Source organism: Tauraco erythrolophus, chromosome 7 (assembly GCF_009769465.1).
Source record: "Tauraco erythrolophus isolate bTauEry1 chromosome 7, bTauEry1.pri, whole genome shotgun sequence".
Lineage (NCBI taxonomy): Eukaryota > Metazoa > Chordata > Aves > Musophagiformes > Musophagidae > Tauraco > Tauraco erythrolophus.
In genome coordinates, this window is record NC_141471.1 from 16,487,769 (window position 1) to 16,513,700 (window position 25,932).

A 25,932-nucleotide genomic window follows, 5' to 3' on the forward strand; every position below is an offset into this window, starting at 1 on the left:
GTGTAAAATGGCACACTGCATTTTTCCAGGCGGCGGCGGCGGCGGGGGGAGCGCGGGGGGGGGCGGCGGGGCCGCTGCCCGCGGAGCCCATCGAGCCGCCGCCGGCCCTGGCAAAGTTGTGACCCCGGCGGCGCCGGGCTCCCCCGCCCTGGCTCCCGGCCGCCCGCCGGCATCGCCCGCAGACCCTCGGGGAAGCCGCCTCCTTCCTCTCCCGGCGATCCTGGCGGGAGGGGGGCGGGGGGGAGGAAAGGGAAGAAAAAAAAAAAAAGGAAAAAAAGTCTCACTTTTTGCATTCGCGAAATATTTTAAGGATGATGGGGGAGCCCTTTGCAGCATGGAGGTGGCTGGTTGTAGGAGGGCGAGTATGCAGTCCATATTGTTACAACCGTTTTGCCAGATCTGCCTTCTCCGAAGGTAAGTTTGTGATTTTAACAAAAAATATTCATTGGTGCGTTTTTTTTCGTGTATGTTGGTGCTGTGGAGGGTTTTCGTTGTGTGGATGAACAAAACGTAGTCTTGTATTTTTCTGAGCTTTGATCTCATGTGTATCCCACCCAACGATGTCTCCTTAATATCGACAATTACTGAAGTCAGTTTTGTTTCCTCTTTAAAATCTTACACACGCGAAGCTTAACAGCAATTTAAGTTCAATTTAAGAGTATAAGAACTCAGATATTTTCCAGATGGACTTGTGGTGGTTTTTTTGGTTCTGGCTTTTTGTTTGGGGGGGTGGGGGGTGGGTGTTCTTTATCGAGTAATAAACGGATCCAGGACCAAATATCTGGCTGTCTTTATAAGTATAATGCAGTTCTGATATATACAGAAGCGTATTATGTAGCTGCTATATGGTCTGGTGGTGGCTAAAAGAGTTTACAAAGCCATTTGTGATGGCTCTTGGTGGATTACTTTGGTCTGAAGTACGGGGGAAAACTGCCCTTGGTATGGTGAAGGTGGAGGTTGGCATAACAGGGTTTATGTTAAGTTATGTCTCTTACTAAACAGTGACTTTTTTATTTACAAATTAGCTCTCGTGGCAATTAGCTTAAAGCATTAGTTATATAAAGGTTCTTATTTCGCCACATTTCATTTAGATGTCTGGGTGGGGTGGGTTTTTTGGGGGGAGGGGGGAGGTTGAGTGGTTTGTTTGTTTATTCTTTTTCCTTCAAGAAGGTACATTTGGGAGACATTTTGTAATTTTTGGCATTTTTCTAGGCGCATTTTTTTTTCACACGGTGGGAGATCCTTTTTGTGTTGCATTGATCTGTGTTGGCGGCGCTGTGGGGCTCCGACACGATTTGTGTCCCTGGCTCTGAAGGGGGAGGGGGCCGGGGGGGGACGAGAGAAAGGTGGGGCGCGGTTTGATCTATTGTATCTTTTCCTTGTCTCTGTATCAAAAGTAACCGCAGATTAGTTAGCAAGATGATGAAATTGTATCTCTGAAAAACTGTGGTGTGCGTGAACTATGGCCCGGAACAGGCATGACCTCACCCTTTCGCTGGTTTGTGTAATGAAGATTTTTTTTTTTTTTTCCCCAATCCTGTACCTAGAGACCAGTTTTCTTCAGTAATGAGATTTTTGGCCCCACCCCCAAAATGATTTTACAGTGGCTACAGATGAAAGGTTTAAAAATTATTTTTGCAAACAATATGGAAGGCTTTGTTACACATTTATTGTGCAACTAGTCCATTGTTTGCTTGTTGTGAAGTTAAAGGCTATACACGCCGCCGGTTATTAATCCGCAGGGTCCCTCCCGCTCGTGTGCTTGCATATGCAAATTTCTTGTTCGGGTCTGTAAAGAGTTTGGGTTGTGTCTGAAGGTGGGATTGTAAAGAAGGGAAAACCTAATGTAGGTCTTTCAGATTGTAACAGGATTCACCTGGCGTGGGTGGGTTTTTTCTTTCCTGCTGCTAACTGGAGCATGCGTTTTACATGTATTTATAAATAGATTTGTATTAATGTGTGTTGTTTTCTCTTGTTACAAACTACAGATCATCTCGGTTCTGAGAGCAAATGTGTTAGAAGGCTTTCTGCTGACATCCATATTAGGTGTTTAAAGAAAACAGAAGTGATTAATGTTCTCAGAAGACGGGCGGGAAGACATAGCCAACCCTAAGATCAGAGCATATATCAGAAAACTCAACAGGTTCAGGAATAAATTTGACATTAAATTTAACACATTTCTAAGGAATCAATGTGCCTGTTGTTTGGGAGTGATATGAAGCTGACAATTTTAGAGACCTTTGTGTCTATTTTACATTTCAGTGTCTTCATTATTTTCAAAAAATAAATTTGACAAATAGTGGACTGACAGTCTCTAAACTTCTCATGAGCATTTTAATCTTCAAAAATGCATTTAGATTTTGTTTTTCAAGAAAGTTTGCTCTTTAAGTTATTTAGTTTTATGGAAACTGATACACAACTTCAAGTAGATCTCTTGAAAAGAGATCAATGGTCTCTTTTCTCTCTTTTTTTCTTTATCTTTTTTTTCTTTCTTTCATCTTTTCAAGACAAAATTTAGTTCTATCTTAGGTACATATGTCTGGTAACCTTCTTCCAGTAAGAGACATCTATATCCAAGAGAGCAGTCAGCTTTCATTATCTCTTTCCAGTCAGACAAGTTCTGCTTTTATGAAGTCTTGGCTGGAGCAGAGAGTCCTGTTGGCCTATGACAGTGCAATATGACCATTGCATCTTTAGTGTCGTGGTAGGACTCTTAGGTCTTGAGGACAAGTGCCAAGACATGGGCCTTCTGTGAAAGTGTGGATTTGGGACATTTTCAATCTCTGAGACCTGATCACTAGGTCACAAGGCTGGCATTTTGGGTTAAGCCAATGGAAGTAGAGCCAATTGTTGTTCAATCTATAACAGTAATTGTAAATCTTAGAGAATCACTGGCTGATTTACACCTGAGTAATTCTGATATAACTTTCATTTTCTTTACATCGTGCAGACTAACGTTCAGTTTGCTCATCCATGGACAACAGTACTGAGCAAATGATAAACTACTGAAGGTAATTTCATGTTTCTGCTCCTCTTGCCATCCTGGACTACGACAGTGATGATTCCTTGTGACTGCAGCCTGTGCATGCAGGCCGTGAATGAGCTGTTTGCTAGGGATCTTGCTGCTCAGAGGCAGCTTCTAGCTCAGTGAAGTCAGCAAGAATACGAATGCTGAATAGAAACTTGCTTCACATCTGCTCTTCTTTCTCCCATTCTGTTGGGGCTACTCTTTAACATTGGTTATGGTTTTGCAACTTCGATGCCACATCTGGTGAAAGTGTCTGTTATCACTCCTACCAAGAAGTAATAAGATGAGAGGAGAGAAGTGCTGATGTTTTGCAGTTCAACAGTTTCCTCACTTCTCTTCTTCCTTTTTGAGCCATTGTTGAACAAGAAATGGTTCCCAGCAGATGCCTTGCCAATAAGGAATAAAAATTGATTATGATTTAGCATCCTTTCAAAGCTAAATAGCAACTCATTTGCCTCCTGCATTTGGTGCAGAAATGCCTGTAAGAGTCATTACTAACTGGGAGGTGACTCTGTCTTGATTATGTGTTTTCCCCACCCAGCTCCTTCTGGAATGCCTGCCTGTGGAATACCAGGACCTAAAACACAAGACATTTTTTCTTTTTTTTTTTTTTTTCTTGGTAAGTGTCTTAATTTTGTCCTCTATGTATCCCTCCCTTTCTAAGATGGCAAAACTAATATATTTTTCTCCTAATACAGTTTTCCTTTTACCTACAAACTCTATATAGACTCCATATACCTTTCAAAGATATTTGGCTCTCCTGGCTTAAAACTACTTAAAGTTTCTCATCCTACTGCAAACCAAATAATCTTTTCCAAGATCTTAACTCATACTGACTAACCAAAATGTTCCATGTACCTTCATGGCATTCCTCCTACCACATTGTTAGTGTTATATACTCAAGTAAGAGACACAGGATAAAGATGGCTGGCTGTCTACAATTGTGATAGACGTGCAGATGTGTAGATCCCAGGCAGATTTAACCAGCTTCCAAAGTTAGCCAATAGTAATATGAAGACATTTCCCTAGACGTGCTAGTGGTATAAAAGAACATTGTTTGGGACTCAGTTCAAATAAAAGCCATAACTCTTGCTTCACTCATATACCTTGGTGGCTGGGACTCCTGGCTATTCCCTTTTGAGGCTTCCAAACTATTCATTGTTTCCTTGATTCAACACTCAACAAGGTTTCAGGAGCAGGGAGGGAAAGTTATCTTTATGTTCTAAACCTTGTGACACAGAGTCTTGTTTCTCACCTTTCTTATTTCATGACTTTGTTATCTGTAGTGCTCCACATCATACACGTCAGCATCAAGTTACAGCAATGAATGATTTTTTCATTCAGAACTTGCTTCAAAGGTCACCTGTTTCCCAGATGGGAACAAAGGATGATATATTTCTTGCTTGCTTCAGACTCTCGTATCCCAGAAAGTTAGGTCCCTCCACACCTCTTCCAGACTGATATTTGTGTAGCTTTTCGGTGTTAGGAAATAATCTGCTCAACCTCCTATATGCCATAGGAAACTGCTACAGCTAGCATATCCTTCCACTTTTTAGCATTCTTGATATTTTTCCTCCTTTACCAAACAGCTCAAGAAATTAATTCATCTTGTAGTGAAGAGGTCCAAATCCTTGAGACAATCCTAGATTTTAAATGCTTTAGTAAATGTACAGAGCAGGGGGGAAATATCAGTGCTTTGAAACAGAATTTCTCTGACCTGCTCTTGTGAGCAACAAAGTATACCTTCGACACATACGACCATATACCAGTGGCTTCAGCTCCCACGGACTTTAGATTCTTAGCTATGTCATGTGTCCAGTATATCATGTTACCACTGGACTGTCCTTCAGTTACAGAAGCAAGATAATACCAATGCTACAAATTTCCTTTATAGGGTGTTTTGTTCATAAATTCCCTACTGATGATAGCTAGAGCCTAAAATTGGTGGTCAGAATTTGACTGTTGAAGTAGGTGTTGCAGTGTTTAAAAAAGTAAGTATGTTTGCTAAAAATTATTATTTATGCCTATCTCCCTGTATAAACAGCAGAGCGAGATGGGAACCACCAAACAACATGTGAGTACTAGTATTCGCTAGTGGTGCATGGAGTTGAGATGCTGTTATGTAGGTCCCAGATGGTAAATGGAAAGTTTCTCAGCGGCATACAATACCATACAACAGAAAACAATAATTACAGATGCCAAAGCCTATTGGTTTGAGAACCAGTAAAAATAGCAAGAGCTCTAAACTCTAGGCCTTTTGTAGTTTACGGGAGTTCAAACCTGGAGCAAATGGTTTCAAATGGTAGGATATCCATCTGCTGTTGAAGACAAGCTGGACCACTTTGGAGCAAAAAATGCTAGGAAAAGGGAAAAGAAGGACATTTTACAATGTGTTGAGCACTGGGATTCCCAGAGGTACAGTGAAAGAGGTAGGCTGGATCTCATCCCTGCTCCCAAGGCTGCTTCATGGATTTTACTCAATAATGTTTAAATGTAAAATGTAGGAAGCCCCAGGAACAGTGAGAAGAACCAAGGACTTGTTCCTCCCAGAGCAGTCCTCTTTTTGTCAGGTTCCATTTTAGTTTTTCTCTGGGACCTGCGCCTATAAGTTAGGTATCTAGGTATCAAGGCTGTAAGGTGGTGTTAACTCATGCTTCGGTGGATTAACCGTAAGCTATGCTTCTGAGTAAATTGGAATCACTGTATCGTAAACACTTAATGTAGAACTTGTTTCAACTGACTTTAGATGAGTACTGTTAAATCTGTAATCTTGGTCATTGAAAAGAAACAAGTCAAGGAAATCACATCTTTAAAAACAACAAAAAGATTGCCCCAAAAAAACCCCCAAATTTTGGATTTCTGCTGCAAGGTGAACCATAGAATCACAGAATGGCATAGGCTGGAAGGAACCTTAGAGATCATCTAATCCAGCCTCCCTGTTATGGGCAGGGACGCCTCTCAACTAGATCAGGCTGCTCAAGGCTTCGTCCAGCCTGGCCTTGAACACCCCCAGGGAGGGGGCATCCACAACCTTTCTGGGCAATCTATTTCAAAGTCTTACCACCCTCATATTTTAAACCTCACTGATTATCCTGATCAGATCTCCATCTGTCTAGTATGACTAGCTCAGATGTGAATGTCCTCAATCAGATAAATCCCATGCCCCAGTGTTTCATAGATTTCATAGATTCATAGATTTCTAGGTTGGAAAAGACCTTAGAGATCATCGAGTCCAACCATCCCTAATCCCCATTAAACCATATCCTCAAGTAGATCATCCACCCTATTCTTAAACATATCCAGCGATGGGGACTCAACCACCTCCCTGGGCAGCCTATTCCAGTGGCTGACAACCCTTTCAGAGAAGAAATACTTCCTAACATCCAACCTGAATCTCCCCTGACTAAGCTTATGCCCATTTCCTCTTGTTCTATCACCCGTTTGCTTATACTGACTTGTGTGTGATTTAGTTAATGAAAAGTTAGCGGCCCTTCAGAGCTTTAAGAAACGTGCTAATGTAAGCAAGACGTCTCTGGCCTCACAGGTATGTGCAGCTTGAATACTCATTAAGACAAATAAGAGGGAGTTTTTCATGTTCGTTCAAACAGGCTTAAAAAACAGGTGGCTCAGATCTGGCGATTTCAGCATTACAGGTATCCCTTAGGTCCTGTATTTATTTACTGGGAATCTGTTCCCCAGATGGGAACAAAGGTTATGGTGCTGCCATAACCTGATGACCAAAAGGATAGTTTCTTCAAAGGGTCATTTTACCTTACAGCTTTTGATTTGTAGTGCCAGGCATAGTCAGGGCATGTTACTCTGGTGAATTGATTCAGAGAGTTTCTTAATAAGAAATTTTAAAATTTAAATTCAAATGCTACAATGCAGAGCTGTTATGTTATTTCTGATCGTCTTAAGGGTACCTATACAAGACAGAATATCTTGATGTCTTTAGACAATGTGATTGCGTATTCACAATCCAAGTGCCACAATCAGCATCTTTTAAAGAGAAGCCATGTTGGATACTAGAGGAGAAAAAACTTACTTGTCTTCTCATTCCACAAACACACATTCTGTTTGGCCCATATCTTTTTAGTCATGTAAAGAATGAAGATTCTGTAAGAAAGTGTTCCGATTTCTTTGGTCATCGCTGAAACAATTTCCCAGCTAAACACTGGGTACCGCAGGAATCTGTGGAACTTGGAAGCTCTAGTCAATCAGACTTTAAGACGAGCTATTTTGATGTGAGAAACAGTTTTCCTTCCTATGTTCTTCCCTGATTTTATTATATTTATTTTTTTTTTTTGAATTATGTTGTGTCCTTTTTTGCTAACACCCTTCTTGAGCTGCTTACAAATCAAATGAAGTTCAGCAGACTTGGTGCTTATGACCAGGACCTGGCTTGTGCACAAGCCTTTCTATTAACAACAGTGGTCTGTCGTCTTCCCTTGGACAGATCAACAGAGTTGCCAGACAACATTAAAAATGACACATTATTTAATAAGAGAATGAGAATGGAGTGTCTGTATTGGAGAAGGGTGACAGTGTGAAAGCCTTAACTGCCTGTACTCTAGATGATCTGAGAAAACTACATTCCACTTGGTTGTGTTTCTCACGTTGCCTGTACACCAGACTTGGAAATTTCACCAGGAGGGAGAGAAGAAAACGCCAATGATATCACATCATCTTAGGTTTTCTGAGCCACCTACATTAGCAACAGAGAAAATAATCTAATATAATCTAATTCGATTTTTTCCATCTTTCTTCTCCGGGCAACTTCATATTACCATCTAAACTAAAGCAATTTCCCTCTCAACACCTGTCCCACTCTTACAAGTTTTTTGCATTCTCTGAATGTTGAAAGACCTCTGAAAATGTATTTTCTTCAGCTTAACCCTATTGTTTTTTCATTTTTAAGCCTCTGATGCAATCATTTAAAAAACAAAAACAAAAACACTCAGATCAGTTTTGTATTCGTATCTAGCCTCCTCTGCTGGATATATATATTCAAACTTAGTTCATCAGCTTTATTCATTTAAAAAAAAAAATAGAGCTTTCTGAAGTGTGCATATAAGTGTTTGGTTATAATCATGATTAATTTGTATCCCAGAAGACAAATAACATCTCTATAACATTCTATCTTATGCTTTATTCAGAACTATAAATCGAACTACAGCTTGTAAAGTAATCCATACCTGAGTTTGAAAGACTTTTTTGTGTTCTTGCAAACTAATGATATCAGACTTTTGAAATCCAAAAGCTGACTTATTTGTGTTTTTTTCTTTTCTTTGGAGAAATGTATTTATCTTAAGTAAAGATGGTATAGCCTGTATTAGATACTTAACAACATAACCCTGTTAATCTGGTCTGGAATTCATGAGGCAGGTAGGTAGATCCCACTAACATTTAAAAAAAAAAAAAGCTTGACCACCCACTTTCAATCTAAAGATATGCATTAGGAAACACCTCTTCATTCCAAAATGCAAGTAGACTTTCCTGCACAAAAAGACTTCTGAAGCCTAGCTAATTCTTATTTAAGTATATATTCAATGTTTTCCTGAATTGCCTGAGGCAAGCAGATATGCTACTTTCATTCTGATCCAGGAACTGCATTAGATATTATAGAGTAGATGTCAGACTAGAACTCCACATTATTTAACATCAGCAATATAATTCTGAAGTTCTGCAAATAATTGATCATACTGTCCAAAAGCTCTGAAGCACTTGAAACGATTTTCATAGATTGACTTGCAAGATAGAAATCCTATCTTGGTGATTGTAAGGTACTAATATAAATTATTTATTTTAAAAACAAAATTTAAAAAGTTAGAGCATATGAGCTTACCTGGATTGAATTTGCTATATATTTGCACATACACAGAGGCATGCAATTAACAGTATTAGTAGTAAATTTGCTGAAGTTATGCAAAGGAGCGTAGCTTGTCCCCAGAATATTCCTTTATCCTGGGTTAGTGTGTAAACATTGCAGCAGCCTAAGGCTTATGTAGTGGGCTGGCGCGTGTGTTTGTGGCGGGGTTTATTTTTGTTCGGGTTTTTGTTTGTTTGTGGTTTTTGTTTTGTTTTTTTTTTTTCTTTTAAGGATTCAGGACAGTGTGCACCACTGTGCCTACTGTCAGACCTACGTACAACCTTAATTTTACACTTCTACGTTTTCAGTCTTTCACCTTATCCTATGCAGAATATCAAAGTAATCTATACTTAGCCCTTTGATGAACAAATTAGCAGTTGTGTTGGCAAGAGAAGGTGGGAGTTTTTTATTTGGTTTGGGTTTTTTTGTTTGGATTGTTGGTTTGGTTTGGGGTTTTTTGCAAGTCCAGCCCTTTGCATTTCTAGCAAGAAAAGGATAAAATTTTTGCCCTTCTGCTGGCTCTTCTACTGGAAATGCATAATCATATGATTAACTTCACCTGACTCAGAAATTATTCGTGTGTTATAAACCAATGTTTGCACAAGTCCATGCTTAAGTAAGAGGTGGCTAGCCTGTCTGTCCAGATCAAGTTTTATTTACAATAATGTTTTAAAGTAATTAGCATGAATGAAGAATAAATTGTGATTTTATTATTATTTTTGTTTAGTCTTTCAGAATACAAAATGTTTTGGATAAAATTTTTTAAAAACCCAGAGCATAAAGTCAGATAAATTTGGATTTTTTGGTCCTCTTTTTTCTTTCTTTTTTTTTTTTTTTTTCCAAACATTCAAAAAGGTTACATTTTAAAACTTCATCTGTCTTACTACTTGTTCCATAAAACAATTTTTTAGGATTGAGTTGCTGGAGAAGATAACTAAAGCAAGAATTCAAGATGTGTCTAGCGTAATATTTTGGAGGGAATACATATTATGGAATTGAAGAGTAACAGAGAAACTCCTATATCACTTACCATTAACTGTCACATTTCTTAGAATAAGTATTCTGAATCCAGTAAAACTTAGACAAGGAAAGACACCTTTCAATACAGAAGAATCTCAGCATCATTTTTGTCTTTTTACTGATGCTATATCTAACAGAGTAACTGCTCCCACTATTATGCATTTTCCCTACACATATGAAAACTTAAGTCTCCTGAACAAGCCGTATAAAAGAAGCTAATTCCTTTCTGACAGTACTAAAACACTCCCACAAACCATTTGTGCTTTCAGATACATTTTAGGCAAGAGAACAGTAAAATAGGCTCTATCTGTACAGGTGAGTTGGGACAAAAGTCAAGACTATAAATAACAATCCTAAGTCTTTAGTTCCTCTTGCACCTTAGCTATAGTTGCAAAAGTAGGAATGTGGTAATAGCTTTTGCTGCTACTCTCTTAGCTGTGTTTCTTCTCAGTAAGAGAATTGCTGGCTAATGGCTTTTCCTCCTCTATTGGATACAGCTCAGTGGCATAACACCTTCCAGGTTCAAGCAGTTTCCCTGAGGATGCTGGACTATACTTTTGAGTATATATGCCTGACAATGCATTTCCCAAGTAAGATTATACCAGTAAATTGGCATCTAACTCCTTTCACTCAAGTGGAAAAATGTTACCTGTTATAAACAGGTATGTACTCGAAACTATAAAACCCCACCCATACACAGTGATATGTAATCAGTCTGAAAGCAAATAACTCCTTCATTTGTAGGCTGGTTCAGACACTAGTCTTGTAGGCAAAAGTTTTCGAACATAGCATATGTCAGTGTATTACTGTTTCGAGAGCATGTTAAACCGCATGTCCCGTTTTACCATTTTCAAATCCTTTTTGCATGTTCCAGAATACTGTGTTCTGTAGCCTTCACAAACTGGATCATGTGAAGGAAGAGGGCCGTGGCAGTAAGCTGTAGCTACTGGGGGGACATAACTTCTAACATGGGTGTTTTCAAGTGGCTTCTCTTCTGATTTATGTAGTTGGGTTTTTTGCTGAGTTGCTAAAGTATGCAGTTAGATTCCGACTTGGTACTCAGTGTAGCTTCACAAGCGACTGTGCTGACACAAATGAAGGGGCAGTGAGGAAAAAGAATGAACGGCAGAGCAGAAAGTGGGACCGCAGTATCTTAAATCAATACTGTTAACAAAGGCAACATGTTACAAAGCGATAGTCTCATGTGGAGAGCGTGAGAAATGTCAGAACTATTGTTCATTTCAGCCTATCTTGTTTTCGTTAGCATTACCTAATGCAAAATAATGTTGTCTTGTGATTTCCTACATGTAGTTTCAAAACGGGAAACTCATTGATCAGGTGGTAATTCCTTATCCAGCTTTAAGTGTGGCCACTTGCAACAAAGTGTTAAAACTTCAGATTTTGTTGCAAGAAAGCCAACTTCGGTGTTTCTGTTCTGAATGTTAAAGACACAACTAGTTTTGTAATGCTGCTTTACCAGTAGTTTATAGTAACAAAACTGTTCATGAGAATAGCAACCATTTGTTTTATACTAGAAAAATCACATGCTCGTGTTTAGCACTTCTGAGCTTCTCATTTTACCAGGCTGTTATATCTCCAAATTTAAATTTTCTTAGGCAGCTTTGGAATTTAAAGGATTATGTTCACTTAATAGCTTTTGGGCAGTAACAGAAATAGGAGATTAAATGCAGTATTATCCCTTTTCATCTCTATTCTGCAGTGTAAATTGGAAGTGCTTACAAAAAAAGAAAAAGTAACGAAAGGAATCAAAAAGATTTGGCCATGTAGTGTATGTACCTACCTGTTCACTACACACACACAAAAAATCATATATATACACATAGATGTATATGACAAATTACTTTCCCCTCATTGAGACAAGAATTGAGGAAGAGATTTACTTGGTCACTACTTCAAATTGTGATTCAAAAAACTTAAAATAAACTTTGTATCCATTGCATCTCAAGCATGAACACCTAAAATAACTAAGTGAATATATCATACTATTCTTCAAGATGCCAAAGCTATGAAACACTAAATTATCTTAAAAAAAAAAAAAAAAAAAAGGCAGAAGTTATCACAAAGCTATTCTACACCAGTTTTGTAGCACGGTGTCTGAACTCCTTATGCTTGAGACTCCATTATCTCTTTTAAAACAGTTGACACCAGCAAATAAGGTGAAATCCACTATGAATTACATCAGTTCATTTATGGTTGAAATCTTCATGCTGTTAAGATAATTTCTATATGCATCCACTTACTACTGTAGTGTGACTTTTTATAAAATAATGAAGAACCCCTGGTGTCATATTTGCCTACATTTATCTCATTTTAATCCAAACTCCAGGTAGCTCTCTGAGATGATTTAAAAGAATGTAGCTACCTGTAATGTTATAAAACATCAACAAATAGAAAGATAGCTGAGAAACAAGATTGAACAGAAGCATCACTAGCAAATGTAAAACAGGAATATACATACAGAATCCATAACGTTACTGCAGAACAAAAGAGCCACCTGTATCTTTCCAAATACCCTAAGAGTAAGTCATTCTGGAAAGAAACTTGAGTATTGTAACTTCACGGTATGTCATTTCCTAGTACTGGATCACTGAAAGTGGGGAAAAAAAGATCAGCAATATCAGTTCAGAGTGGTCAGCATTTATGGAGATAAAAGGCAAAAAACAGGTCAACAAAATTGATATATAAATAAATGATGAATTTGTAAGTTTTTGTCATGGTTTAACCCAGCTGGCCACTAAACACCACGCAGCTGCTTCCCAGGGGATGGGGAAGAGAACAAAAGAGAAAAGGAAAGGAGACGCATGCGTCGAGATAAGAACAATTTAATAATTGAAATAAAATAAATTTTAAAGTAATGATGATAAAAATAATTAAAAGATAATAATATATACAAACAAGTGATGCACAGTGTAATTGCTCACCACTGGCTGGCCAATGCCTAGCCTGTCCCAGAAAGTGATTTCAAAGAAGAGAGATCCCGAAACGCAATCCCGGAAGAGCGAGAGGCTCAAAAAGAGATCCAAAGTGAGAGAGAGAGAGACAGAGAGAGAGAACTTCCTGGTCAATCCTCATCTCTATACTAGGTATGACATTGCATGATACGGAATATTCCATTGGCCAATTTGGGCCTCAATCCTAAATCTAAGACCAAATCATAAGAGGAGTTGTGGGTCCATTGCTTCGGCCATGCTCCCCCCGCCAAGCCTGTTGTGCACCTGCACACTGGCAAAACATAGGAAGCTGAAAAGTCCTTGATGTTTCAGCAACAACTATAAACATCAGTGTGTTATCAACATTCTTCTCATACCAAATCCCAGACTAAATCCAAAACACAGCGCTATTCTAGCTGCTAAAAAGACTAACTCTATCCCAGCTGAAACCAGGACAGCTCTGCAATAGCAGAAGCAGGGTATAAAGTAGTCCCAGAGTGAGAAAAATGAAAAATTGCAAATATTCATGGATATGCAAGTTAGTGTATGGGTTAGTGTACTCATCATGCTCCTCAGTTTATGAAAATATGTTATATCTTCTGTATGTAAGAACTAATTTTAAATAGTTGGCAAATGAGAAATATGTTTTACCTTTAAGATGCTCTATTTTTAACTGTTGTCTGTTACAGTTTTAAGTAAGTACCAGAAGAGTACAGCCAGAGAAAATGAATGTATGTAAGGAGTCAAACGTACCTGATTTCTAATCCCTGTTTGACTCTGGATTTCAATGTATCATTATTGGGAGGGGGAGGGAAGGAAGGAAGGAAGGAAGTTTAAAAAAACAAAACCAAACAAAACCCCCTCTTCCAGTGAGGCTGGAGAGTGGAATGACATCAAATGTTCATCGTTAATACTATGGTTTGCTGTGGATATCTATTTTCTAAAACAGGCTTTCCTTAAAAGTAGAACAATAGAAAACTCACATATGCAATATCAGCCTTTATATTGCCCTTTTCGTCAACCTTTATCTTCTTTATTTATACTTGCCTTTATATAATGTACTTAACTGGAGATAAACTCCTGACTTAAAAAAAATGAGAACAAAAATATTTTTTTAAAAAAGGGTTTTTTAGAAGTTGAACAACTGTCTCCCAGAATTGTATGTCCTCAAAATAGAGTTGCTTGATTTCAGAAAGCACCAAAAATGACACACACTATATGCCCTTTATGCATAGCTATTCTGTGACTAGAATCTGTCAGTTCTAGAAAACCAGTCAGAAACCAGAAGTTTTTGGGCTTCACAAACCTGAGTCAGATGATATCACAAGCAGCCCCTTTCTGCAGCTGTATGGATCAAGTTGTTGGATCTTAGCTCAGTCTGAATTTACTACTTTTGAATGTATATTGAAACGGTTGTATTTGCCACCTACACAGCTGATGTACAAAGTTCTTTCATTTTAGTAAAGCTTATTCTTTTAATTAAGTATTTCGAGATCATAAAAAGATGGAGCCTTAATGTCTCCAATGTTAAAGATCTAATTTCAGTGGTTTGTACAAAAAAAAAAAAAAGACCAGCAGTTCAAAATGTCGCATTCATTGTATTTCAGTTACCTTATAGAGCACTAAACTTCGGTTTTTAAAACAGACACACAGCACATTGGTACAATAACTGAGTTTGCACTCACTGATCTTTTACTGAGAGCTAGCAAAGAGAATTTTGGTCATTATGCAAAACATACCAATTTTAGATTAACTGCTGTCATTAGTGCAGCACTGATGTCTACTAATGTAATGTGAGCATTTTGGTAAATGCTATAAAATGATGAAACTTAAAATAGATCTACATATCATAACTGAATAGAAGGTAAATCAGAAACATAAGTCTGTTTATGTTCTATACTTTTTCCTGTTATTACCTTTACAGGACAGAAATTAGGGCTGATGCCGCATTGTTTTCAAATATTGCACTTTTCATCTTTCAAGCAAATTAATTTTGGTAATTTTAAGGACTAATCAACTTCTGCTACAAAACAGTAAAACACGATCTATTTTATTGGCAAAACATTAAAAGCTGGTGAGATCAAGAGTTTCAGGCCAAAACTCACTCTTAATGCATACTGTCCTGTTTTGTATCCAAATGTTATGTTCATTCCGATTGCTCTGCACTTTTCTCAAGCCTGTGGTAGGGTTAGAAATGCAAAGGTCAATTAAGGATAAGTTTAAACTCGAATATTCTTTCTTTAAAGTACAGGATATTTTCTATACTTTGTTTTTCATTAATATTGTTTTTCTTTCATCAGTGGAAGTGGAGAGTTATATTTGGCATTATTAATAATAATGGCCTTATTTTTTGCTTAGCTGCCAGATATTTCATTTTAGTTTAGTGTTTTAAGGTCAAAGCCAATCTATGATAGTGTATTGCTATTATTTTTTTTGTCATCGTCTTATCTGTCTGCTAGTTGGATAAACTAAATTATTCAGTATTTGTGGAAAAATCTGTAGAGGTTTTATGTGCAATTTATTTTAGGATTACTTTAGAATTACTATCTCTAGCTAGTGTTTTAAGCATTAAAATTAGCATAAAAAGCAATAGGCAATTTCAACATTTGGTTCTGATGTAACTGAAATACAAATATTCCTTAGTTCATGTCACTACCCTTTGAAAACGAAAAAAATTCCAAAACCCCTCCCTTAAATAATATTAAAAAAAAAGTCTCGTTCTCCCTAGCAGCTGTCTTCCACTGTATTACCCATTTGCAATACAAAATTTCGTGTCACAGAGAGGTTGTTACTTGCAGGTGAACCAGTTTGGGAGACCTATGGGGAAGTCAGACATGAAAATAGTTGGCTTGAAACTGCTGTTAATTGCATCTAGCAATATTTCATTCAGTGGCTAGGAGTTGTTTAAGGTAGAGGATGGTGGTATTATTATTAAAGAGGTGATGCGATTAAAATAATGGTTTTTGCATCTGCTATAAAGATATCAGGTTTTTTTTAATTACTAAGCAAAACGAGGCTTTCATAATGCTTTTTTTACATTTATGTCCTGTTTCTGAAAGTTCTTTTTCTCAGGAGTAACACATGATAAAGAACAAGTTCAGTCTACTGATTCTCATATAACAGCACAGAACTACGATATTTTGTTTTAAAAGGGGAGAGATACTTAAATTCAAACAAAACACATTTTCTCGTACTTTTAAATTAAAATAAACATACCTTCAAGAAGGTGGATTTATTTATGATTTACTATAGAAGTAGAATCACATTTAAGAAATATAATGCAAGAACGTAATATACATAAGTACATGAAACGTTCCTCAACTAGACAGTTCTAGCGGTGGCCCGGGAGGAAGAGTTTTTGACGTTTTTACGGCTGTGCTGTGATGACCTGGGGCGGCACATGCAGACGTTACCGAGACAAGTGAGACTCTTAAGTTTCCTATAGCTTGCTCTTAGAATTCTGCATCAATTTAATCAAACCATTGAGACGTAAAGGAGCTTACCTAATGAGACATGCTCAAATTAGTCCCAACCTTTGCCCCTAGTGAGCTCGCTTGAACGGGTAATCGGTGACTTAAATCCCAGCAAGGGTTAAACTAGTTCACGTGTCTGCACTTCGCTCCTGGACCAAGTTTCTCTAAGGCTCCTCGGAATAGGCTGGAAAGGCTGTTGTGGAGAGGAACGGTTCTTACAGTTCACGTTTCCGGGAGGTGCCCGCGTTTCTCCTTCGTTTAGCACGAATGCGAACTTGGTTCCGCGACGCGGGGAGGGACTGAGCCCGGCGAGCAGGTGCCGCCGAGGGGGCAGGGAGTGCCGCGGCGCTCCGGGCTGTTCTGGGGAGAGGAGCGCTGCCCCCGTCCCCGGGCGGCCCCTCAGCCGCGCCGTCCCCCCGCAGCCGGAACCCCCGCGCCGGGCGCCGCTCCGCCTGTTGCTCGAAGGGAACCGAGCGGCCCCGCCGCCGCCGCCCGCCCGGGATAAGTTTAGCGCTCGGGGCAGGCTGTCCTTTGGTCCGGCGCCCAGCCGGCCCCCGGGTGGCTGGACAGGTCGGGGCCGGTACTCCCCCGCTCTCCTCCGCTTCTCTTCCCCAGGTTTCCCCCCACTAGGAGGCTGTCAGTGAAAAGCGCCGCTCCTTCTGCCTCGGGGAGGCTTACCCCCCCGGCGGCGGGGCCGACGCGCGGACTCGGTGCCAGCCGAACCGCCTCACCCCCACAGCAGCGGAGCGCGCCCTGCCCGGCGCAGCTGAGAGGCAGCCCGCTCCAGACGACCGGAGCGGCCCGGGCCGCACGCTGGGCAAAAGGCCTCCCGCTCCTTCCCGCCCCCCTCGCGCGGCACGGGGGCTGGCGGGGAGCAGCGGCGCCCCGAGCGCCCCGCCACGCGTGCCCCGCGCCCGCCCGGCCGGCCGCTCCGAGCTCCGCCGCGCTCCCGAGCCCGTGCCCGCGCTGCGCGCGCTCTCCCCCGGGCGGCGCTGTGCCCGCGCCCCTGCGCGATGCAGTGTGGGAATGGCTGTGGCGCTGGGGTTGGCTGAAAGAGGCGGCCAGTCGAGGTTTAATGTCCGCCATGTTGGCCGTGGCGTATTGAGCGGAGCCGGAGCGGCGGAGGAGAGAAGCCAGCGCCCAGCCCAGCCGCGCCAGCCGGCGCCGCCGGGCCCCGTGTCGGAGTGCGCCCCGCCCTGCCGGGGGAGCCCCGGTCCCTCCATGAGAGCGCTCGGCGGGATCCGGCTCTCAGCTCGGAGCGTTCTTGCTGTCGCCCCCCCCGCCCCAGCCGGAGCCGCCATCGCCGCCTAACATGAGCAAACTGTCGTTCCGGGCCCGGGCGCTGGACGCGTCCAAGCCGCTGCCCGTCTTCCGCTGCGAGGACCTGCCCGACTTGGCCGAATATGCCTCCATTAACCGGGCCGTGCCGCAGATGCCCACGGGCATGGAGAAGGAAGAGGAGTCGGTACGTGAGACACCCCCCCCCCCCCCCCACCTCGGCCGGGTCCCTCCATCCCCCCCGCACCCGGGGCCCCCACCTTCGCCTCTGCGCAAGCACAAAATGGCCGCCATCTTCTCCGCGCTCTCCCCGCCCGCCGGGAGGGGGGGGGGGGGAGGGGGGAAACCTGGGGAGGGAAGGCGCCGAGCCTGGCGGCCCCTTACCACACGTTCCCCCAGCGCTTTTCTACGGCCCCCCCCTACCCCTAGCCTGCGCCCCGCCGTAACCGGCGGCCCTTCGGCGGGGCCCCGAAAGGCACAAAGGGGGTCACGTGATACCGCGGGCAGCCGCCATTTTGTCTCCTGGTTCTTGGGCCGGGCCTTGCGCGGCGGCGGAGAGGAGCCGGGCCGCGGCGGCGCCGTGCCCGCTCTGCCCCGCCGGGTGGCGCTGCCGAGCCGGCCGCCGCCGCAGGGGGCGCTCGGCGGCGGGTGGCGCGAGGAAGTTGTGGCTGCTGGCGCGGGAGCGCGCGTGGGCCCGGGCGGGAGTACGGGGCGCGCTGCGCGCTGCCGGCCGCCGCATCGCCGCTGCCTTTGCCAGCGTCCCGCGCACGTGTTGCGGCGGCGTGCCTCCTCCTGACGGGCGGTAACGCGCTAGCTGCCGCCGGTCTGCGCCAAGCCGGCGGGAGCTCGGGGCTGCCGCCGAGCTGCTCCAGCGCGACCCGAGCTCAGTGTTCTTAGTCCTGTTTATTCGCTGCCAGAAACGGAAAGTGAAAGGGTTTCTGTTTAGATGTGTTTGAAAACGCTAGAAACGTCTTCGGAGACAGGCGTGACGTGATGTAAGTAAGCCTGTGGCGTTCGCTATGTGCAAATACAGAAGTCCTGAAGTACTGAAACGCTACTCCAAGTAAGAAACTCTTGAGTTCGGAGGCCCCAAGTCTATCGGTTCGCTCTGTTTTGTGGTCTCAGTGGGGAATGAAACTTAACTCTTTTCGGACTTGAGGATCGTTTAATCGTTCACTTAACACGTACTAGGATAGGTGTAACATTCAATAGCTGTTATTGCTGAGGCCCCCCTGCTGAAATGAGTTACTTGTTATTTTCAGCGTTTGCAGGTCTTCAGTTATTTCTTTAATCAGTTTTCCCCATTCGTGCATTCAGCTCAGTAAATAAGAGAGAACTGTAGAAGTACAGTTACGTGAACAGGTTTGGAAATTTAGTGGTAAGAACAAATGTGACAGTTTCGTAATCGTGAGTTTTGCTAGCCATCAGACTTCCATTGTCCTTCGAAGGAGACAGATTGTAAAGTTCCTGTTTGTAGTTCTAGATGTAGTGAACTTTAAGTTACTTCCCTAAAACTTAAAATACACATATCTTCTCTAAACGTAGTCTTCTCTTTGTGGCACTATTGCTCTAAGTTAACCGATTCTGTGAATTTTTATGGAATGTTTTCAGACTAAATGATTTCTAGAGTAGTACTCTTTGTGTGTTGTTGTCTTCATTCAGTAACTACTCTCTGAGACTTTTCTAGTGTAACCACCTAGCGTTTTAACATAATTCAGTATTTCCAAGTCCTGTGCAAGTCATAAGTTGCTTTAAACATCCACTAAAATGTATATTGTGAAGTATGGAGTTTTTTGTTGGTGGGCTTTGGTTTTTTTTATGGTTTTGTTTTGATGGTGTTTGTTTTTGTGAAATGAAGGTGCTCAAAACTTTGATCTATTTAGTAATAGTATTTAAGCAGTAGGTAACTATACTGAGATGCTCATGTTTCTTCTGATGCAGTAGATATATTCTGACTGATACCTATAGTTGCTGAATATGAGAGCAAGCACCCTTAATTTGCTCTTGTACCAGAATTTTAAATTTTGTTACGATGCTTGCTTGCTTGCTGAGTTTATTTCTGAGTTAAAATGAGCAAGCATGTGTGCATGCGTTTATTTATGTAGCAATAGCAAGTTGCTATCTTTGTCTTTTACTATTTGCCTGGCAGTTACAAGTTTTCAGGCTAGAAAATTACATGGGATAACTGTATAGCCTCCATAAACCCAGAGATACATGTCCTAGCTAAGGAAAAGTAGTCGTGGGTAAGGGAAGATTTTTTATTCACTAATTATAAGACTTGTTTCTGTGGTTAATGTGATGCTTTTGTTTACTAAATCTAGCTTTGAGGGTTAAACTTCATAGCTGTAGGTGTGAGTAGACACTTTCCGCAGTTAAAGTTTGCTCATGCCTTTGTTTTAAATATATGTGTACACACACCTCTAGAGAAATTAATTTGCCATCAGTAAACACAGGTGTCTTCCTGAATCCTTTTCAGATCTTCTAAAATAGTTGATGTTAAACTCTTACCCGTTCTTATTTCTGCAAACTTGCTAAATATCCTTCCTTCCCTCTTGTTGCCCCAAAAAGCTTTCTCTTCAGCTTTATATTGATGTTGACAACAAAGAGACGTGGTAGTTGATTATAGTTATGGCAAACCTTACAGGTTTACTGCCCCACTACATTGTGTTTCCCAGACATCATACCGTGCGTGATTTAGGAAAGTTGGGAGTTGTTTGTCTTATGTAGCAGTTGAAGACTTGAGTTAGAGGATTTTTTTCCTAATACTTATGAAAATAGTGTTTTGTATTATCTATGCAAACAGATGGCAAAGTGTCCATAAGAATCTGGGGGGAGTAGGTGGCTTTAACTGGTGTGAACAGGCATTTTTATATATAATTCTTACACTGCCTTGAGTTTTGCATAAATATAACTTTAAATGAACACATATTTGAAGTTAAGAGCTCTTCTCTTGACTAAATAACTTTCCCTAGGGAAAAATGCAGTCAAAGAGATTTAATATTCAAGCGTCAAGTCACAAGATATTTAAATGGCTAGTTAGTGTTTTGATGCACAAAAAGGCATCTGTTTTACTTTTCATCTTATCTTTCTCCCATCCTGTTCCTACAAAGAATAAATATGGAAAATAGTACATCTTCATTATTACAACTGGAAACTTCAGTTGAGCAGTGATATTCTGTAAGAGTCTTCTGAAGGAAAAACAGCCTTGCTAGGATGATCCGAGTTCGAAATATGCAATAGAGAGATACAGTAACTCTTTAAAAAGAAGTGGCAGCTAAGGGCCTTCAAGTGATGTTAATTCTGTTAACAAGTAGAGTATACCTGTCTGCTTAGTAAGTTATAGCTTCAGTTAGTGGGGTGTTTTTTTGTAGGTTACAGTATAGTAAAAAGCTCTTTGGCACACAAACAGTGGTACTTGAAGTTATCAACTGATACTGTGTTCTGACAGTTGGTTTAGCTCCCAGGTTTCTAGGGTAAACACATTGTGACTGCTGCCAAGTCTGTTGCTAAATCTAAGATACTGAAAACAACCAGAAGACATGCATCTTTAAAAAAGATAAAAAGAAAAAAAAGCCTTGAAAATGTAACGACACATTAAACACCCCCCGTATTACCTAAAAATCCTATTTTTGAGAAAAACGTATCCTTAGTGCTGTAAGTTTGAGAACCAGACAACAAACCACTGTTAATAATATAATAATGCAGATTTGGCTAATAAGTCCATTTTAGTTCATAACTACCTGAATAAAGAAGTAGATCAGATTTGTTTATCCTTGATGAAGGATTTTTTTAAAAAATATGTTAATTTGTGTGGCCCGTTGTTTTGTGGGTTTTGAGGGGGGTGTTGCTTTTCTTTAACTTGAAGTAGAGATTCTAGACTGAAAGGAGACAGCTTGAAAAGCAGAGCAGAAGTAACTTCAGTTATTTGAGATAAAATACTTTACTGGAAAAATAAGATAGACTGAAGCTTTTTGCACGTGTTCAGTAACTTACATTTCAGAAAGAAAGCATGCATAGCTTTACAGGCATCCTAGAATCAATGGCCTCCAACCAAACCGAGGAAAACTATACTTGTTTTCCCTGCATCTTTCTGAAATGAAAGGAGATAGGACACATACCATATTCCCAGCCTCTAGTTTCTCTTAGATTAAAAAAGCAGTGCCTCAACAAAGATTAGTGTGTGAGCAGAGATACTCATTAATTAAACACTCTAGTATACATCAGAGTAATGCATTATCTAAATAGGAAAACACGGCTATGTTGATGACATTTCCAGAGTTAATAACAGTCCAATGGATATGGGAATTATCATGGATTTGACGGTTTTTTGTTTTGTTTTTTTCTTGAGTGAGTTTGATATCCTGATGTAAATGCCTATACAACTATGGTCATACTAAGGTTTCGGATGTTAGATTTCCATTTAATCTTGTGCACGTTCAAGTTTGTATAGGTTAGATGTGCATTTTCCATCAGAGAAACTTTTCTAAATCCCGGTGTCTCCCTCATTGGTGTTGAGGCAGGGGAGAAGAGTTATTAAGTGGTGAGAAATCCTGTTGCTCTGTGGTATTGCTCCTAACTTGCTCTTCTAAGATCATGGTCCAGTGGTTAATCTTTGCCCCCATCATAACTCTAGAGTGGCAGCTTTCTTGTCCTGCTAGATTTCTGCCAAACTGATGCACTATGTGGAGTTCTGTTCTTAAGGTTCAGAGTTTAAAATTCAAGCTTGCTTTCTAATTTTAGTTAGTGTTGCTAGTAGCAGATAGAAGAATTAAGCACCCAGTCTGAAATTATAAGCTGTACAGCTGTTCATTCAATTCTTAGTGTTTTCCTTTGCGTATATGTTATAACTAACAGGTTGCACAGAAGGTGGAATTAAGTCTGTGTGCAGTTGTCATGTGTAAATACTGTCGCATTGTGTTACCTGTGTGTTTGAGCAAACTGTTGAAATAGTTTAAAATGTGCTTTTTGATCTCTTTAAATCCATAATTGTAGCTGTCTTCCCTGCCCTGACTTTAAGAATGTTTAAGAAAAGCTTATTTGGTTAAAAAAACCCTAGATGTAACTTTTTTCCCCCCTAATATCAGCGTGACCCGTCCGTATTTGCTAAATGCAATAGAAGACCTGTGAAGATAACCTAATGTTCATTCAAGTACTTTAATACACTTTAAACACGTGTTAAATCATAACAGATACTGTAACTGAATCATCAGTTTCAAGTCTGTTTTTTTCTTTTTTTTATTTGATGTAGAGTCAGGAGGGTCTCTATTAAGTTCTTGGCTTAACAACAGAAGTGAATCTGAGTCCCTGCCTGCCCCTTCCCCCCGTTCTGGTTGTAGAAGTCAAGTACGATCTTAAAATAGATGAAGTGAACTCCCTTAGTGGTCTTTTCGTAGACCAGGAGAGCTGAAACTTTACAGGATCTTGAAGTAAATGGGGAGAGTAGAGACAGGGTTTTTTTTCATACTCTGATTCAGAAGTCCTGCAAACTGGAAGAGTATTGCTTCCTGTTTATGTCATGTTCCTCGTTGTCCAGCTTTTCTGCTCGCTTATGGTAGGAGGCATTAATTTTATATACCAGTCTGATCTATCTTTATGCTTAATTTTAGACACCCTTAACTCATGTATTGGATCCCTAAGAGCATATGTGTTTGATTTGATAGGAGGGGAACAGAGAAACAAAGATTTGTTGCAATCTTGTCTAAAAGTGACAGTCTACAAACAACTCAGTTCAGAGCTGGAAAAGGTCTTTCTGTGAGCTCTGGATGTTTCACCTTCAGTTACACCAAAGCTTTCTGTTGGTTACGTTTAATGTTGGAAGATATTCTATGCACCTGAGCATTTACCGAAGTTAGGAAGTCTGGCTGATGGTGAAGAGTAGCTTCTGTAGTGAGCAGTTTGTGCACTGTCTCTGACTACCTAAAGAAACTGGTTAATTCTGTGGTCTGAAACCCACATGTACCAGCAGTGTTTTCCTTTTGAAGTTAGAGGGATATGCAGTGGCATAGACTTTTATTACAGATTGGTGGAATTTGTGTGAGGCTGGAATGAGATTGTCTATCCCAATTTGAAATCAGAGGCAGCAAAACTTACCATGTTCATCTAGGAACAAGAAGTATAGATTACATATATGGGATTTGACAACTTCCTGGAAGCTATCAGTTCTGTATAAAAGTATAGGAATCATAATTGCTGGCCTGCTGTTATGCCACAGAGAGGTCAGGCAGTAACTTGAGGTTGTGAACAGAGGACTGCCATGAAAGTGATGATGTGATGTTAGTTCTGTATATGGTGGCAGTTAAATTTGTAATAATGGTGGTGTGGTTTAACCTGGCTGGCAACTGAATGCATACAGCTGCTCACTCGCCCTCCCCCACCCCCTGGGGAATGAGGAAGAGAATTAAAGGGAAGGAGACTTGTGGGTTGAGATAAGAACAAGTTAATAATAACATAAAATTAAGAGTAGTAACAATAAAATAATTATATATGAAAATTATATATACAAAATGGTCATAACATATATAAACAAGCGATGCACAGTGTAATTGCTCATCATCTGGTCACAAATGCCTGACCTGACAAGCGATCCTGAAACAGGTAAGTCCCTACACCACAATTCCGGATGAGTGAGAGGCCTGAAAAGAGACTGAGAGAGATAGAACTCAGAGTCTGAGAAGAGAGGGAGAGAATGCCCCAAAAGAGATCCCAGCTTCCTGGTCAGTCCTCATCTACATACTGGGCATGACGTTGCATGATATGGAATATTCCGTTGGCCAATTTGGGCCTCAATCTTAAGTCTAAATTCAAATCGCAAGGGCAGTTGTGGGCCCTTTGTCCTGGCCGTGCTCACCCCCAGCCTGTTGTGCTCCTATGCACTGGCAAAACATGGGAAACTGAAAAGTCCTTGATGTCTCAGCACCAACTATAATCATCAGTGCGCTATCAGCATTCTTCTCATACCAAATCCCAGACTAAATCCAAAACACAGTGCTATTCTGGCTGCTAAAAAGAAAAGCTAACTCTGTCCCAGCTGAAACCAGGACAGGTGTGCTTGTTGTGCTCTGAAGTAATGTTGAAAATACTTAAGGTTTCAGAAAATAGTGAGAAGAGTTGGTTGATCATCAATGCCTTATGCAGGTTGGAGACTTCTCCAGGAGGTCCAGATTCTGTTTTGAAATGATGGATGATATGAACTAGCAAACTCACTTTGGAAGAATTTCAACTCAAGACATTTGTCTTTTAGGTGGAGGATGTTATTTTTCTAATTTATCATCTGTACGAGTTATACATGTGCATAAAAGGAATGTAATTCCTCCTAAAAAAGCTGTTCCAGAAAAGCTGAGTACAGACCAGTCTTAAGGAATTAGTTTAGTGTATGCATATTCCAATTTTTAACCTTTTCTTGATTTCCCAGTAATTACACGACGAGAAGGCTTGTAACAGCAGTGGCTTCATGCAGAGTTAACTACAGTTAACCAATAGTTTATGTTCAGACTTAAGATAAAAAAAGTTAGACTTACTTGGTTTCATTTTTATTTACAATAAAGGTGGTTAACCATTGGAAGAGATGAAAAATCTCTTTCAAATTGTTTACATTAAGACAGGAGGGGGAAACCCCACAAAGATAACTTCATTAGCGGTATTCTTAATAGCACAAGAAGGAGCACAACTGGCAGGGTGTTGGAGTTAAAGGAGAGGAGCTGTGTCAGGGTAAACTGTAAGTCGTTTTAAGTCCAGGCTTGTGTGGAAAGACTTTACCTCCTAGGAATTTTCACAGCCTATCTTAAGGAGGAGCCCCATAAGATTATCTTTCTGCCTGTTTTTTGGATTTGATCTATCGTATAGTAGATTTCAGCAAAGGATCAGGTATTAATAGTATACAGTAAAATATTAACTTTAGTAATGGGATGGGACAGTAGTTGTAACCTTAATATGGTGATGTGGCTTTATTTTTCTTTTTATTTTAGTAGCTAACATCCTGTATTTTATTCCAGTAAAACTAAAGTTATTCATAGGAACCTGCCTAATATTAGCTTGTTTCAAGTGGGGGGGGGGAAAATGTACAATGTGGCAAGCCCTTAAATCTGCTAATGTTTTCTTTGAGTAGACCACTTTGCTTGTCGCTGTTTCAATAACTATGCCATAATTATGTGATCATATTCCTCAGAAATATATATGCAAGTATTTCAGTACCAATTTGTAAAGAGTATTCACTGTCGATTTTGAATATTTGTAAGTTAATACATTACTTTTTCAGGTCTTTGTTGTAAAGGAATATGCGTGTCTATTTGTGTGGGAGTCTGCTCTGCTGGAACA

General features: G+C 40.6%; 1 protein-coding gene across 8 annotated transcripts in view; it reads left to right on the forward strand.

The window, feature by feature from the left end:
- Positions 1 to 324: 324 nt before the first annotated feature.
- The window catches only part of EPC1 (enhancer of polycomb 1), a 70,142-nt gene continuing 44,534 nt past the window's right edge, over positions 325 to 25,932 (forward strand). For 7 of the 8 annotated variants that reach the window (XM_086614282.1, XM_086614284.1, XM_086614283.1 and 4 more), the window contains exon 1: positions 17,611 to 17,806. In XM_086614282.1, the coding sequence (XP_086470408.1) occupies positions 17,654 to 17,806 (153 nt within the window). In that variant the 5' untranslated portion in view covers positions 17,611 to 17,653. Of the gene's footprint in view, positions 415 to 17,610; positions 17,807 to 25,932 lie in introns of those variants that run through there. The other variant, XM_086614287.1, reaches the window with a different exon arrangement.